We start from the raw sequence: 16,582 nt of genomic DNA, 5'->3' as shown, positions 1-16,582 counted from the left end.
AAGAGCCAGGGTAAAAATAAATAATAGAATCTCTGAGCCCTTCTCTATTTTAAACTGGACACGCCAGGGATGCCCTCTTTCACCCCTGATATTCATTTTGACAATAGAACCTTTTTTAAGGAAAATTTGTGCCAATATGAATATTAAGGGGGTAAAAATAAGGGAAGAAGAACAGAAACTGGCAGCTTATGCGGGCGATTTGATTTTTTTTGTAACTGCCTAAATTGCATCTCTTCCATCTTTATTGATGGAACTACGAGAATATGGGAAAGTATCCAATTTTAAAGTAAATTATGGAAAATCAGAAGCAATGGGGGTAGAAATAAATGTGTCCCTCCTATAGGTGATATCTACACAATTCGATTTCAGATGGACAAATTCATACTGTACATAAGCTACTTAGAAACAAAAATGTCAAAGAATTTAAATAAGCTGCTTGAACTCAACTACATACCATTGGTAAGACAGATCAAACTTGATCTTCAGAAATGGGATAAGGACATTTTTACGTGGTTCGGGAGAACCAACATTATAAAGATGAATGTGATGCCAAGACTTTTGTATTTAATACAGACCTTACCAATTAAGATCAACCCAAGCTTTTTAAGAGATCTTAGATCAAGATTTTTGAAGTTTATCTGGGATGGGAAACCAGTGAGAATACATCAAAACATCTTAGCACTTCCCAAAGGAAAAGGTGGGATATGACTCCCAGATCCAATAAGATACCAAGAAGCCTCACACCTAGCCAGAGTAGTGGAATGGTGTAGGCTTAAAAAAGATAAACCTTGGATACAGACAGAACAAGCAGTGACAGAAATCCAATTGGAAGGTCTAGTGTGGATTCCTGATGCAGAGGTGCCAGTAGAAGTGAGAAAAGACCCAACAATAGACATGACAGTGCGAACAATTAAAAAGATATTTAAAAAAACACCCATTTCGAGAAACCCTTGCCCGCTCCTCCCAATCCTGGGCACTCCGGCATTTCAGCCAGGAATGACAGACCCAAAGTTTAAAGCAATACGAGGTAGAGGCATAAGCAGAATTTGCCATTTTTTGGTGGAAAACCGTTTGATGACAAAAAAAGATATTGAAAAAGAAATAGCACCAGAGCTAGACTTTTTCAGAATTATGCAACTAGAAGCTTTCATTAGATCTAACTCAAAGGCATATGTAGAAGTGAGGGCACTGACTGAGTTTGAGGAGACCTGTTTGAAAGGAGAATCATTGAGACACTTGATGTCCCATTTCTATATTATACTAAACAAAATGAAAACTCCACAATAACTTTTTTTCAGGCCTGGGAGAGATCTAGAGACCATATTTTCCCCAGAACAAAAAGATAAGATCCTGTTATTTAATCAAAAGGCATCGGTAGCAAGCAGATACCAAGAAGGGGGATATAAAATTCTCACTAGTTGGTACAGAACACCAAAAGTATTACATCGGATCTACCTCCAAATATCCAATGCCTGCTGGAGATGTCATGGAACAGAGGGAACATTGTTACGTATCTTCTGGGAATGCCCAAAAATTAGAGAGTTCTGGGAAATGGTAGCTGATACTATTAAAACAATAACAGGAATTGCCATTGGAAACAGACCAGCAACTTTTCTGTTGCTGGACATCCCAATGGCAATAAAAAGATTCAAAAACTCTCTGTTGAGACATCTGCTAATAGCAGCAAGGGCATGTATTCCTGTTCTGTGGAAAAAAACAACCCTCCAACTAGAGCACAATGGCTCACGAGAATTGCAGAAATTCAACAAATGGAAATTGACAATGGCAACGAAAGATCAAGATGAGAAATACCGGAAGATATGGGCTCCCTATTTAGTCTATAGGGAAAGTGAGATGTAAAATATTTGGAATCTGGAAAATGAGAGTTGGTGGATCTTGGGGAGAGGAGGGGGGTTATAATATTATATTATATATATTTTTTGTGTTGCTAAGGGGGGTAGACGATAATTAAGATAGGGGAGGGGGGAAAGGGATCAATTAAAAAGGAGAATTCACCTGGAATTAAGGTGTAAACTGAAAAATATTGTAAGATATAACTGTTAAAGACAATATAGGAGTGTAATGAATTGTATTGTGAAATCTATGAAGAAAATAAAGAATAAAAAAAAAAAAAGCATGGACACATAGGATAACATGCTGGGGAGTTTACTGGCTGTAGAAAAAACATCTGACTCCCAAAACGGCAGTTGTAAAAACGCCTAGTGTGCATGAGGCCTTTTGTTCTAAGGCAGGACAGAAGGGAAAATGTTCATTTGTATACTTCCCACTCAACTGGTCATTCCCCGCACCACATGCGGGGTATATTTACAGCCTATTTCCTCTAGGATAAGGTGTCGGCAATCCCTGGCACGCGTGCCAGAGGTGGCACGTAGCCAAGTTTATGATTCCTCGGAGACCCATCTCCAACATAATAAACCCAGCCGGCGGTTGTGCTCTAGTCACAGAAAGAAGCACAGATGGTTCCCACCAGCCTCAGTTCCTGCCCACTCTATTCAGCTCCTGCCCACCTACACTGAAAGCAGCATCAATTGATCGGTTCCCCGCTGGCTACTGTTAGTGCCCACCTGCTTAGCTCCCACCCACCTACAGAGAAAGCAGCATGGATGTTTTAGTTCCAGCCAGCCGCAGTTCCTGCATACCCACTTAGCTCCCACACACCTACAGAGAAGACATAGTGTATGGTTCCCTTCTGGCTCTGTTCTCACCCGTCCACTTCGGCTCCCGCACACACCTCACTCTTTGCCTGCATTGATCCTGAAGCCGAGTGGAGTCTGACATCCCTGCTTGCCCGCTGTTCTGCTCTGCTTTGGACAGGTAATTACAGGACTGCAGCAGTTTTGTAGCCTGATGCCGCGTACACACGAGCGGAATGTCCGACAGAAAAAGTCAGACGGCAGCTTTTCATCATATATTCCGATCGTGTGTATGCCTCCTCAGACTTTTTTTTTTTTGAAAATTCTGAGGGACCTAGAAATAGAAGATGTTTTAAATATTTCCGATGGAACCAATTCCTATCGGAAAAAAACGCTCGTCTGTATGCTGTACCGACGGACCAAAAACGACGCATGCTCTGAAGCAAGTACGAGACGGAGGCTATTGGCTACTGGCTATTGAACTTCCTTTTTCTAGTCCCGTCGTACGTATTGTACGTCAGCGCGTTCTTGGCGATCGGACTTTGGTGTGATCATGTGTACGCAAGACAGTTTCAGTGGAGCTCCGACGGAACTCCATCGGAAAAACCTTCAGAGTTTATTCCGAGGGGAAAAACGGCTGTGTGTACGCGGCATGAGCCTTCCTTGTCAGCGTGCCTGCTCACACCTTGAGGACCATTCCTCTTTCTCAGCAGCAACATTGAAGAGGACCAGTGGTAGCTGCTTTATCTCACATCTTTATGTGAACAGCTATTGGAAAATACTACTTTAAAACTAATAGAAGTTCCAAAGTAGTAGGTACCAAACCTTGTTCTAAAGTAGTAGTAGGAATAGTCCCAATAGCAGGATGAACAGGGTGTGGTACCTACTACTTTAGAACTTCTATTGATAACTACTACTTTTAGAAAACACAGACTAAAGGTCAGTTCCCACTAGAATGCAGTACCAGAAAGGTGTTTCCTGCACTGCATTAGAACGCGCTGCCCTTGCAGTCTACATCTGAGTTTCAGTGTATTTTTAATTGCACCCCAATCACAGATTGCAAATGAAGTGCACCAAATTGCATGGCACTGCAGTACCATGTGATTTTAGTGCAGTGCATTCTAGCACAGTCCGGTGCACTACTGTGCGGTCTGATTCATTTTGCAGCCCATTCAAATGAATGGACTGTTAAAATACACCACATGGGAACATGCAAGAATCACACTGGAACCCATGCATTCCTGTGAAATCCTGGGAGAACCAGTCCTAAATTAATATAGAAATCCTAACTACCTGTCCAGTGGGAACATATGGCTTCTTTTTCACACACAAAAAATAAATAAAAAATGTTGTTTTAAAAAAATGCATAAGTATAGTAGCTTAGCCCTATTATTAAGTACAAGAAGTGGGTATCGCTGATTAGTATAAAATTCATACCCAACTACAAGCTGCCTGCTACAGAGAGCGCAGGGGCTGTGGGGATAAAACCAGCAGCTGCAACAGTGGTATCCCCTCTATTTGCTCAAGGTGAATACAAGGTGTTCTGTGAATAGAGAACAGAAGTGATGGGGGTGCAACATCATCTCTCTTCCTTCATTCACAAAACACATTGTATCTTGTCAAAAAAAAAAGGCCTGCTGTGAGTGGACAAGGAGATAGGAGAGGGCGAGATGCCACTGTCACAGCTGCTTCTTTTATCCCACAGCACCTGAAAATATTGCCCTCTTTGTAGTAGCTGGCTTTTAGTTAGGTATGAATTTTGCATTAAGCAGCAGCCATACACACCTCTTGTACCTATAAATAGGGCTATGTTAATGTACTTGTTGTGCATAACAATTTTTCACAGGAAAGTACTGATTACATATTCAGTGCGAACAATATGGCTTCCTTTTTTTTTTTTTGGAGCCTGTGAAATATTGTTATATTTATGCAGATATTGGAGCTCATATGAGGTGCCAAATTTTGTTCTGATCTGAGGGGTGAAGGTGCAGAATTTGGTTCTGATCTGAGGGGTGAAGATGCAGAATTTGGTTCTGATATGAGGGGTGAAGGTGCAGAATTTGGTTCTGATCTGAGGGGTGAAGGTGCAGAATTTGGTTCTGATATGAGGGGTGAAGATGCAGAATTTGGTTCTGATCTGAGGGGTGAAGGTGCAGAATTTGGTTCTGATATGAGGGGTGAACATGCAGAATTTGGTTCTGATCTGAGGGGGGAAGGTGCAGAATTTGGTTTTGATCTGAGGGGTGAAGATGCAGAATTTGGTTCTGATCTGAGGGGTGAAGGTGCAGAATTTGGTTCTGATATGAGGGGTGAAGATGCAGAATTTGGTTCTGATCTGAGGGGTGAAGGTGCAGAATTTGGTTCTGATATGAGGGGTGAAGATGCAGAATTTGGTTCTGATCTGAGGGGTGAAGGTGCAGAATTTGGTTCTGATCTGAGGGGTGAAGATGCAGAATTTGGTTCTGATATGAGGGGTGAAGGTGCAGAATTTGGTTCTGATCTGAGGGGTGAAGGTGCAGAATTTGGTTCTGATCTGAGGGGTGAAGATGCAGAATTTGGTTCTGATCTGAGGGGTGAAGGTGCAGAATTTGGTTCTGATCTGAGGGGTGAAGGTGCAGTATTTGGTTCTGATATGAGGGGTGAAGATGCAGAATTTGGTTCTCATATGAGGGGTGAAGGTGCATACATTTGGGCTCATTTGAGATCTGAAGGTGCAGAAACTTAGCCTGATCTGAGAAGTGAAGGTGAAGGAATTAGGGCTGATCTGGGATGTGAAGGTGCAGAAACTGGGGCTCACATAAGATCTGAATGAAGGTGCAGAATTTGGGCTGATCCGAGGTGTGAAGATGAAAAAATTGGTGAAGGTAGCCTTGGCAATGTTATGTGCATTTGGATCTACTTATATATGTGAGCAAATTTTCTCACATAAGACAGGAATATTGAACAAATATTGCACTCTATTGACCTCTGATTACCATTTCCTTCACCACTTACCATTGATCTTTGAAAGCTAAACATGAATTTCTTATTAATATTCAAGTAGTTTACAACATTTACTTTATAACAATTCCTTTCATGATTGAGAGTGTGAAGTTGACATTTCTTTTTATATAACCCGCACTCTCCATTGAATTGAAAACATTTCTCTTGGCCACCATTCCTTAATCTGGTATCTTCAGGATTACCTCCTCAAGATTCTGCTTCTTTCCAGACACAAAGACTTGACTAGGGAGACAGAGCAAGTGATATCCTCACAAGGTAAAACCCCATCAGAGAAGAGACAGAACAGAGAGTGTGCCAAATATTAGACAGCTCCCCCAGCATACATCACCAGGCCCACCAAGCCTGCTGATTGGCTGGGCCATTAAACATTTGTAGCATAGAATATAACCTCTCTAGCACAGCCTGCTGGAACAAGCTCAAACAGCAAGTGGAAGTGACAATACACTCGGTGCTTGGAGATCACTTCTAATAAGATGTAGATAAGCTGACTGCAGCCCACTGCTTCTTACAGAATCACAAAAATACAATAAAAAAATGTAGCAAAAGTACTCTTGCAATAATATATGCAATACATTAAACACTTTGGATTTACAAAATCTTCACTATGCAGGTAAAAATTTCCTGTTTTTTGTTTCAGAAAAGTGAAGCATTGACCTACAAAAATGGTCTTCCAACTTCTTTCACAAACTCTGGAGAGCAGTGGGATTTCCCTAATGGCTGGCCACCTTTACAACACATGGTAATTGAAGGTAAGGGTGAAATATGAAATGTAACACTTGCTCCACTGCTGATCTGTTTGAGTAACTCTTACTGCGTTCATACTGCTCATGTGCATTCCATTGAATAGCACTGTTGTCTCTGTCATTGAATCGGTGTAACACAGTTCCTGTTTTACCACCTAAAAAATATATATATGAAATTCACAAAAGATCCTGCCATATCTTTCAAGTACACCAAATGCATAATGGCAACTTCTCTTCCCTTCAATATTATTACAGGTAGTTATATAGCGTTGTCAATTTACGCAAGACTTTACACATATGTTGTACATTCACCCTCAAGGAGCTTACAATCTAAGGCCCCTAACTCACATTCATACTAGGGCAAATTTAGACACGAGCCAAAACCTACTAGCAAGTCTTTTGAGTATAGGAGGAAACCAGAGTACCCAGAGGAAATCCATGCAGCTACAGGGAGAACATGCAAACTCCAGGCATGTAGTGCCATTGTTGGGATTCAAACTGATGACCCTAGTGCTGCTAGGCAGAAGTGCTAACCATTTATCCATACCTCCTAACTTTTTGAGATGGGAATGAGGGACACCTACCAGCAAAGGTATGCAGGCATATGACACACCCCTTGCCACACCCCCTTAAAGAAGAATTGTACAAAAAACAAGATTGGTTAAACCTACAAGTGCTTTTTTAACACTGCTATTCCTTTATATTGGCTTTTGGAATTTACAAATGCAGCAAGTTAGAAATCAGATGAAAGGTTTAGCACTGGAAAACACTTTTTGAAAGATAAAAAGTGCATTTTATATACATCTCTATAGATCAGACCAAAATGAGGGACAAATAAGGGGGAAAGAGGGACAGAGGGACATTGCTCCAAATCAGGGACAGTCCCTCGAAATCAGGGACAGTTGGGAGCTATGACTTAGCCACTGTGCTGACCATGAAACAGATCAGAGGCAGGTCCAGACACTGACCAAAAATGGAGAGAGATGGGGGGTATTGTAACTTTAATAGGCCTGCTACCTTATTTTTGAGCCATGGTCTTGATTGATGATCTCAGCCTGGCATCAGTCACACCGAATCCTTTGCCCCTTATGCACTGTGCTTGTAAGTCCTACATAACCCACACACATACCACATACAGAGAGCCACAGACAGCACAAAAACATAAGAGTAGCGACTAAGTGTGCATGATGGAAGGCACCAAAAGCAGATACATTTTTATTCAGACTCTTATCATAGAATGCATTTCGGGGATTAAAAGGGTCCCACTTCATCTGGGCTTGGTAATATTGAACAAAATATGATCACTCTAAATGCTTAAGTGGCATATAAAGAGCTCCTTATAATTATCCCACAAAAACACTCCGATTCTATTAGTTCATTGACCTTTGGCTACCATTCCTGTGAGCTCTGCCTAAGGATACTCATTCCCTCTACATTGTTTAAGACATGAATGAGAACTCCAGCACCCCACACCTTTCTTCTACTTCCCAGCAATAAAAAACAGGCAGAGATTTTAACACTTCCAAATTCTATTATTGGCTTTACATACTGCATACTTTACTTGGAAAACTGTGGTGAGTGCAATGATAAAGCTGTCAGGGATACCTAATGTATGTTTTTAGCTTTAGAAACTGTGCAGTCCGACACCCAGACACGCACAGTGAGTACACCCTATGCCTTCCACCCCCCTCATTCCTACCCCTAGATTTCAGCATATTTTCCACATGGACGAAGGAAGGTGAAAAGGAAAAAAGAAAATAATCTCCCCTATGTAGTACCACCCTCCTCCCAACAGCTTTCTGATCATGGAAATGGCCTATGGAAGCTAAAGTCGAAAATACAACCATGACTGCAGAAGACACCCAGCCCTCAGAAGCTCCTTTAGCCAGCAATGGATTTTCAAGTCCATCAATCAATTTTTAAACACAGCAATGTGTTACTTATCCATTCTCTGCAGCACACTTAAAATATGTATTGTTTCCGGTAGGGCTGGAAAAGACAAAGTCTCCCAAAGCACAGGAAATAGCCTTCAAACTAGCCCAAAAGTGGGTCACATCCAATTTTAGAGCCTTCAAGAAGTACAATGCCATGTTTGAAAAGGTAAGTGTGTAGTTTAAGAAAACTGGGTTCTCTGAAAATGTTTTATACAAAATTTGGGTAAAAAGTACCGGGTGGGTTTCTAAAGCTGGCCATGGTTGTTATGATCTGCTTGTACAGTCCTTGTTAGATTTGTAAACAAATATAAAGTGAAGCAGAGTAATTATATAATCCATCCAATTTAGATTCTCGCAGGTCCATGTATTACATTGTGATAGTACATTTAATGATAGGCAAAAATAGTGTGATTCTGATCTGGTTTCTTAAACATCACTAGTGCATGACCATCTGTCCATTGAAAGAATAATTGTTCGATGCAGCACACATGGGGCCGTAAAACACAAATAACTATGTGAAGCTCTATATAGGCAGTTAACATTGGGATGGCAGCATTGCCTGATGTGATGTATATTTTATGTTAACTTGTATGGCAATGTTTGGGATGTATTGTTTACTTTTTATAGTCACCAACACTAAACCCTCACTGTTCAAAATGATAGTGTCTGAAGTATCCTATGTGAAGTCAAATTTTCCTGTAAGTTGTTTTTTAGGTTATTCTTACCACTACGTGGGTGTTGATTGCGAAATATCAATCATTTCAAAAACATGTATACTATCAATAATAGCAGATCGATACAAATCTGCTACAACTTATCAATGCTCACTGGTCAAAGTCTGCAAAAAGTTTGCCATAATCTTTTGTAATGCTCTTTTGTAGAGCCCGATATTCTTTGGTTGAATGTTTTAAACTCAAACTTAAAAATTGGCTTCCATAAGAGAGACTGTATGATCAGATTGTTAAGTGTGTGGCCAGCTATAGAAAGAATATGCTTAGTATTCTTAGTATAGGTTTTTATAAACATTAAGATTTTTAGAATTTGAGTTTATTGGTCTAGTCACTTCAGAATTCCCTGTTTTCCATGTTAAATGTATTTCTAGTCTTCTACTTCCTTGTTAGCAAATCGTTCTTTCAGGGCAGACATTTTTTTTGGAAAGCTAATATACACTTTGAGCATTGTTTTTTTTTTCATTTTGATACATTCCGGTTCTGAGCACCAGGATCATTTTTTTCATTTAAAGTCTGAAGTTAAATGTGTAAATGTGTTTTCTATGGTTGTGGGTTTGACTTGTCTAAAGACATTATGCTAATACTGGTGACTGTGGTTTAAGAGAATGGGATAATTATATTAAGTGATTATCTATAATCCAATTATTCTTACCTGTCCCCCAGCTTTCTTTTCTTCTTTTCTATGGCTCCTAGCAGAAATCCTTGGCATATGCCTTATTCCTCAGACTGGACTTTTTCTGCTCTCTGTTTTATACTACTCGTACTTCCGTCTCTCTCTCTCTTCCGAACCTCATGTTCTTGTCCAGTTGGCATTTCCATTTAAGATCCTCACATCCTTACTTGACCAGATATAGGCGGGTCTCTGGGCTGCTGACTACGAGTATTATAGCCAATCATTATAGCAAATGTAAGATGGACTAAAAACTTTAAAAATGAGTTTTCTGACCCAATAAATACAATTTAGGAGGCATGCAAGTGGCTAAATTATGGACATGTCTTTATTATTGGATTCAATTCTAGAAACACAGACTATATACAGTATGCACAAGGAGCAGAAATCACATCACGCAGAAGCAAATACCCTGTAATAACATTAATTCTTTCCCTGAACTTCAATAATTATTTATAATAATGTCAAAATCCAAACCAAATGTATGCATCAATATATGGTGATTGTATATTTAACACTTTTTTTTTTAACAGTATGATGTTGAAGGTGATGGTAAACCAGGTGGAGGAGGCGAATATGAAGTACAGGTAAAACCCTTATATCACCATTCATCTTTGATTTTTATGTTTTCTTCAAAGTGAGTTGTTATACTTTTAAAGTCTATGAACCATCTCTAATAGTTGAGCTTGCAGCCCAGGTCACAGGGTTATAATTATCCAGATATTAATTGGGGGTTATGTGCTGGGTTTTCTGGCTTTCAGCACAATAACGAATCCGCGTATCAGTTACTAAGGAAGCAATTCAGGAACAGTAAAGCTCAGTAAAGTAGCTGTGCATAATGAACGTAATATGTAACTCACAAAATGGCAAAGCAAAATTAGACACATACATATATACTATAGACCAACTGTATATTTAGGTGTTTGCCTGGATTCCTACACATCCATCAGGTTGAACAATCAAGTAGCAATGGATATTTGTCAGCAGAGGGGAAAGGCACATGTTTAGGAACAACATGCCCATCCACACTGTTATAAAATTTAGCAAATAAGTAATTTTTTCTTTTTTCTTTTTCACTGATGTGCGCCAATGAGGCTGCACTGATGGACACTGATGAGGTTGCACTGATAGGTGGCACTGATGAGGAGCCACTAATAGAAGGCAGTGATGGGCACTGATAGGCAGCATTGATGGGCACTGATTGGCACTAATGTGGCTGCACTGATAATCAGAGTACTGATGGTCAGTGTCCTGATTATCAGTGTAAACAATGTACTGACATGCTGGTTAATTGCTCTTCTTTCCTCACACAGATACAGCATGGGAGGAAAGGACTGCTGATAACTGGCAAGTCTTTTTACATATGATCAGCTGTGATTGGACACAGCTGATCACAATGTAAAGAGGTGCTGTGATTGGCCCTTTACTGTGATCATCTGTGTTCGAAGGTACACAGTGGTCACAGAGTGTGCCAGATGCACACCCCAAGGGACATGTGGGAGATGGGGGTTCAGAGAGGACATTTATGGATGCCCTCCCAGAACTGGATGACTACGCTGTAGCCATCTTTTGGCTATAGTGTGGCCTGGAAGTAGGTAAACTGACCATACATGATTCATTTTTTTTATTCAACCTCAAATGTGTGGATGGGGAATACTTCTTGCTGTGCTATTGTATTCTGACAGCAGGGAGACTTTACCACCATCAGAATATAATGATCACTGTTTCCGACTGCAGCCAGCGCCACTGATTGTTCAGGAAAAGCTAAGAAAATCTATTTATAGCTCATACAACCAGTCTGCCCATACATGGATTGAAATTCAGCCAGCCCCGGCTGAACAGGCCACATTTCGATCTATGTATGGCCTGCTTAAGAAAAGTTAGCAAAGTTTGACCCTTCGTGGGTAAAGTGCGTGCATGGCATGCCTTTCGTTCCCACGGTTGTACAATAAAGGACCTGTTTTTACTCTCTGGAAGTGCCGATATCTTCTTCTTTTCTACTTACGGTACTTAAATAAAGTACCAAATACTTAAAGTGACACTAAACTCTGGTTTAAACAAAAATATTTTCGATTCTAGGAGGTTAGAGGGTGGCTACATTTGTTCTCAATCTGTAAGTAGATTTGTATCCCCCTCTCATGTGCGCTCCCAAGGTGAACTAGGGACTATCGACTATTGGAATTGTAGTGTGCCTAGAGTAATGCATGTGACAGCAACTAATGTACACTGTTTGATTCAAACAAACAAAAGTGAGTGGGGAAAAGGAGAGGTTTGGTAGTACCAAGGATATTACAAAATACAAGATGATACACCAGTTGTCAGCTGAATGTGTGCATTTGCCAGTGACATGTTACAAGGCTAAAAATGCTAACTTTTAAAAAGCTTGGGTATTCTTTAATACAGTAATTCCACCATGCCTGAAGAAGGAAGGTCATCTACAGTGGGGAAAATTATTATTTGGTCCCCTGCAGAATTTGTAAGTTTGCCTACTTACAAAAGAACTGAAGGATCTATAATTGTTATCATAGGTGTATTTTAAATGATAGAGACAAAATATTAACCAAAATCCAGAAAAAACACATGAAACAAATGTTATAAATTGAGTTACAGTTCAGTGAATAAAATAGGTATTTGATCCCCTACCAACCAACCATAATTCTGGCTCCCACAGACTGGCTACATACAGTATGTGCTCATGTGGTACACAGATTCGTTTTGTCAATTTAATTGCTCCTAACAACAACAACTTCTTATGTGTATAAAAGACTTCTACCCACAGAATCTTTCTTCTATTCAGACCTCACCATCATGGGCAAGATCAAAGAGCTGTCAAAGGACATCAGGCACAATCATGGGTGATGTGCTTAAAGACAGACATGGATGACATTTTCTGGACTATATGAGAGTGGAACGTGGGCCCAGTCCATATATATACGGTAGCCCCATTCTTGTTGGGAGACCTATGATCCTTGCATGGGACCACCGCTGTCCATATGCAGGTGTAGAGTGATAAAAGAGCAGACATTTTGAGACGTGGTGGTATATCTTGTCATATTTAGGGGCATCTGACTATCCCTGAGGAAGAGATTAATTAGTTGAATCTAGAACTGCGTTGGATGTGTGGTGTCCAAAGCGAGCAATCTGCTGAATATCAAACCTCACATAATATGTAACATTGGATGAATATTATCATTTTCTGTATACATTTGTAAAAATGCTCTGTAGACATAAATATGGCCCTATGTCTTTTTTAAGGAATGTTTGTATTTTTAAAGAATTTTGCAATAAAAGAAAGTTTTTTTTAAAAACAGTGTCTTGTTGGTTGGTTGCCGGTAAAACCTCATAAGACGATTTAAAAAATAAATAAATAATTATGTAAAAAAAAGGATGGCGGCAACCTTTTCCCAGAACAAAGTGAACAAATACAAAGGAGTCAGGGACAAGATTGTAGACCTGCACAAGGCTGGAATGGGCCACAAGACCATCAGCAAGAAGCTTGATGAGAAGCAGACAACTGTTGGAGCGATTATTTGCAAATGGAAGAAATACAAAATAACCATCAATCGAGCTCCTTGCAAGATTTCGCCCCATGGGGTAAGGATGATCATGAGAAACCTGAGGGATCAGCCCAGAACTACGCAGGAGCAGCTTGTGAATGATCTCAAGGCTGTTGGGACCACAGTCACCAAACGAACCATTGGTAGCACAATACGCCGCCATGGATTGAAATCCTGCAGCACACGCAAGGTCACCCTCCTCAAGAAGGCACATGTACAGGCCCATCTGAAGTTCGCCAATGAACATCTAAATGATTCAGAGAAAGATTGGGAGAAAGTGCTGTGGTCAGATGAGACAAAAAATTTGAGCTCTTTGCATTAACTCGACTCGCTGTGTTTGGAGGAAGAAAAATGCTGACTTTGACCCTAAGAACACCATCACCAGAGTCAAGCATGGAGGTGGAAACATTATGCTTTCGGGCTGTTTCTCTGCTAAAGGTACACGCCGACTTTGCCACATTGAGGGGCCAATGGAGAGGGCCATGTATTGTAAAATCTTGATGAGAACTTTCTTCCCTCAGCCAGAGCACTGAAGATGGGTCATTATGAATGGGTCTTTCAGCATGACAATGACCCACAACATACTGCCAACAAGGCAACAAGAAGCTTATTAATGTCATGGAGTGGCCTAGAAAGTCTCCAGACCTTAATCCTTTAGAAACTTTATGGAGGGAGCTGAAACTTCAAGTTGCCAAGTGACAGTCAAGAAACCTTAAGGATTTAGAGAAGATCTGTAAAGAAGAGTGGACCAAAATCCCTCCTGAGATGTGTGCAAACCTGGTAACCAACTACAAGAAACGTCTTACCTATGTGCTTGCCAACAAGGATTTCTCCACCAAGTACGAAGTCATGTTTTGCTTGGGGATCAAATACTTATTTTACTCACTGAACTGCAACTCAATTTATAACATTTGTATCATGTGTTTTTTCTGCATGTTTGGTTGATATTCTGATTCTATCATTTAAAATACACCTATGACAATCATTATAGACCCTTTGTTTCTTTGTAAGTGAGCAAACTTACAAAATCTGCAAAGGATCAAATAATTATTTTCTCCACTGTAGCTTGAATTGTATTACTGTAATTCTACCTTTCTGCCTTTAGTAATGGTGAGGAAGCTAATACCATTCACTTAAAAAAAATACATACATGCAAATTTAACAGCATTGTCGTTAATTTTTGTTAAAATATTACTTTTAAAAATCAAATGTTTGCACTGCATTAGTATGTAATTCAGATTATTTTACCAGGCTGTTTTATTTTCTTTCTCAGCTTGGCTTTGGATGGAGCAATGGAGTAATCCTTCAGCTTTTGGACCTCTACAAATCCCGTCTGACTAATTCAGCCATCATGACCTCATTATCATTTCCTGCTTTACTGTTCCCGATAATAATGCTTACTTTATTGGTATAAATCTTATGTTGCTACTTTCCTCAGACCCTTTTCCTAAATGTGTTAATCTCTTATGTGATTTGAATTTTCTGCATATGTCCTAAAATATTTATGTATGTGAACCATGTAGCTGCTTAATGGAATTTGGGTCAATTTTTTCCTCCGCACATAGAAATGCATGTATCTTTAGCATACTATTTGCATGTGTTGTGCTGTATTTTTGATACATTTCACATGTTTTTATCTTATGCATTTCAATGAAGAGTGTGTAGTGTGCATCTCCATTAATTAAAGGATAAGTTCACATTTGGGAACATGTTACATGTTGCACCCGTTCTTTGGGTGGAACATGTTATATGTTTCCACTGCTGCAGCCTCTCCCCGATCCACCGCCTCCAGTGACCGAGAGCCAGGAATCTTTTCCCCCCCAAACTCACTGTCACAATTTAAAAAAAAGAACCTGGCCTTGCAGAACTCCGCCTGCCTGGCCTCATTATCCGTTCACAGTTCTGTGAATGGAAAAACTACAATTGCTGCAAGCCTTTGCGGCTGACGACTTGTAGTTTTCAGTGAACTACCAGAGCGCTGTTGAGCGCTCTAGGTAGTTCATTCTTTATTCCTGACATTGTGTAACTACCTGCTCATATGAGGTGCGAGCAGACAGCTTGCACGGACAGCCAGCAGGGAACCTGCATTGCACCCGCGATCTTCTGTTCACGACTGGAATGCTTTCCTAATAAAAAATAATAAATACACATTTTTTTACCTGCAAAATTATGTGCATTTATTATTATTTTTATAAAAGGTGAACTAATCCTTTAAAACACATGTAGGGAATTTTACATGAGTTACCACCCATTACTAGCATAAAAAGTGTATTTTAGGAGAACTGTAAAAAATGCATTGATGAGAATGGTACCATTCAAAGTAATGCACTTTATGTGTAGTTTAAAGTGCATTCATTCAAAATATGAATAATCCATTAAAGAACAATGCTTATATATAAAGTTCTTAGTGTGATATAATTTGCTGGGACATGGTCCATACAAGTCAAAAAAACCTCCAACTCTCCTCTCCTCGCTGCATTTAGCATAATACAATCATTGTTGATCATTCATTACAGATTTGTTTCTGGTGTTCTTTTCTTAAGCCTCCAACTCTACCCAAATGTACTACTTGAAACATTATGTTCCTGAAAGTCAGTCTCACCAGTTTATAAATGAATAGGCTTGAATGTGTCCCTGAATACATACTGTAGTGAGGCATAAGTACAGTATGTCTGTATGGCTTCAGTATAACTATTGGAAGCAAGTACTGAGAACTGATCAAAGGTAAGGGCCAGAACATCCTGCATACAACCACGGCTGGATACACACAAGCGCAAATCTTGGATGGTTTTTCCGTCAGAATTCCGCTCAAGCTTGCCTTGCATACACACGATCACACAAAAATTCTCTGAACTTTTGACCGTCAAGAATGCTGTGACATACAACACTACGATGAGCCGAGAAAATTAAGTTCAACGCTTCCAAGCATGTGTCAAATTGTTTCCAAGCATGCGTAGGAATTTTGCATGTTGGAATTGCTACAGACGATTGGAATTTCCCGATGGGGCATACACGTGGCCGCATTTTCCGACCAAAAGTTCTCATCAGTCTTTTGCTGGCCGAATTTCTGATCGTGTGTATGCAGCATTACACTGAAGCCATCTGCTGGAAGCTGCTGATAGTTTGTCAGTGAGTCTAATAATACTGAAATCATCTAATAAATGGACATGAAGTCATCAAACTAAGCTTGTTCAGGGATGTAGCATCTCTTCACAGCAAACTGAATACTAAATTTGCACATGGCACAGCCAGCAACTTTTACACTTGGGAAAAACATTAGCACTTGGATG

General features: G+C 40.0%; 1 protein-coding gene across 1 annotated transcript in view; it reads left to right on the top strand.

The window, feature by feature from the left end:
* Window positions 1–15,807, top strand: part of TREH (trehalase) — a 68,401-nt gene extending 52,594 nt beyond the window's left edge. The window contains exons 12-15 of the mRNA XM_077456851.1: window positions 6,295–6,406; window positions 8,388–8,500; window positions 10,269–10,322; window positions 14,566–15,807. Of these exons, the coding sequence (XP_077312977.1) occupies window positions 6,295–6,406; window positions 8,388–8,500; window positions 10,269–10,322; window positions 14,566–14,706 (420 nt within the window). The 3' untranslated portion in view covers window positions 14,707–15,807. The remainder of the gene's footprint in view (window positions 1–6,294; window positions 6,407–8,387; window positions 8,501–10,268; window positions 10,323–14,565) is intronic.
* Window positions 15,808–16,582: the final 775 nt, after the last annotated feature.

The sequence above is a fragment of the Lithobates pipiens genome, unplaced genomic scaffold (genome assembly GCF_037356315.1).
Source record: "Lithobates pipiens isolate NorthernLeopardFrog02 unplaced genomic scaffold, aLitPip1_a1.2 Scaffold_27, whole genome shotgun sequence".
Classification (NCBI taxonomy): domain Eukaryota; kingdom Metazoa; phylum Chordata; class Amphibia; order Anura; family Ranidae; genus Lithobates; species Lithobates pipiens.
Note: the sequence above shows the minus strand (reverse complement) of the source record. Positions and strands in the feature narration are given on the sequence as shown.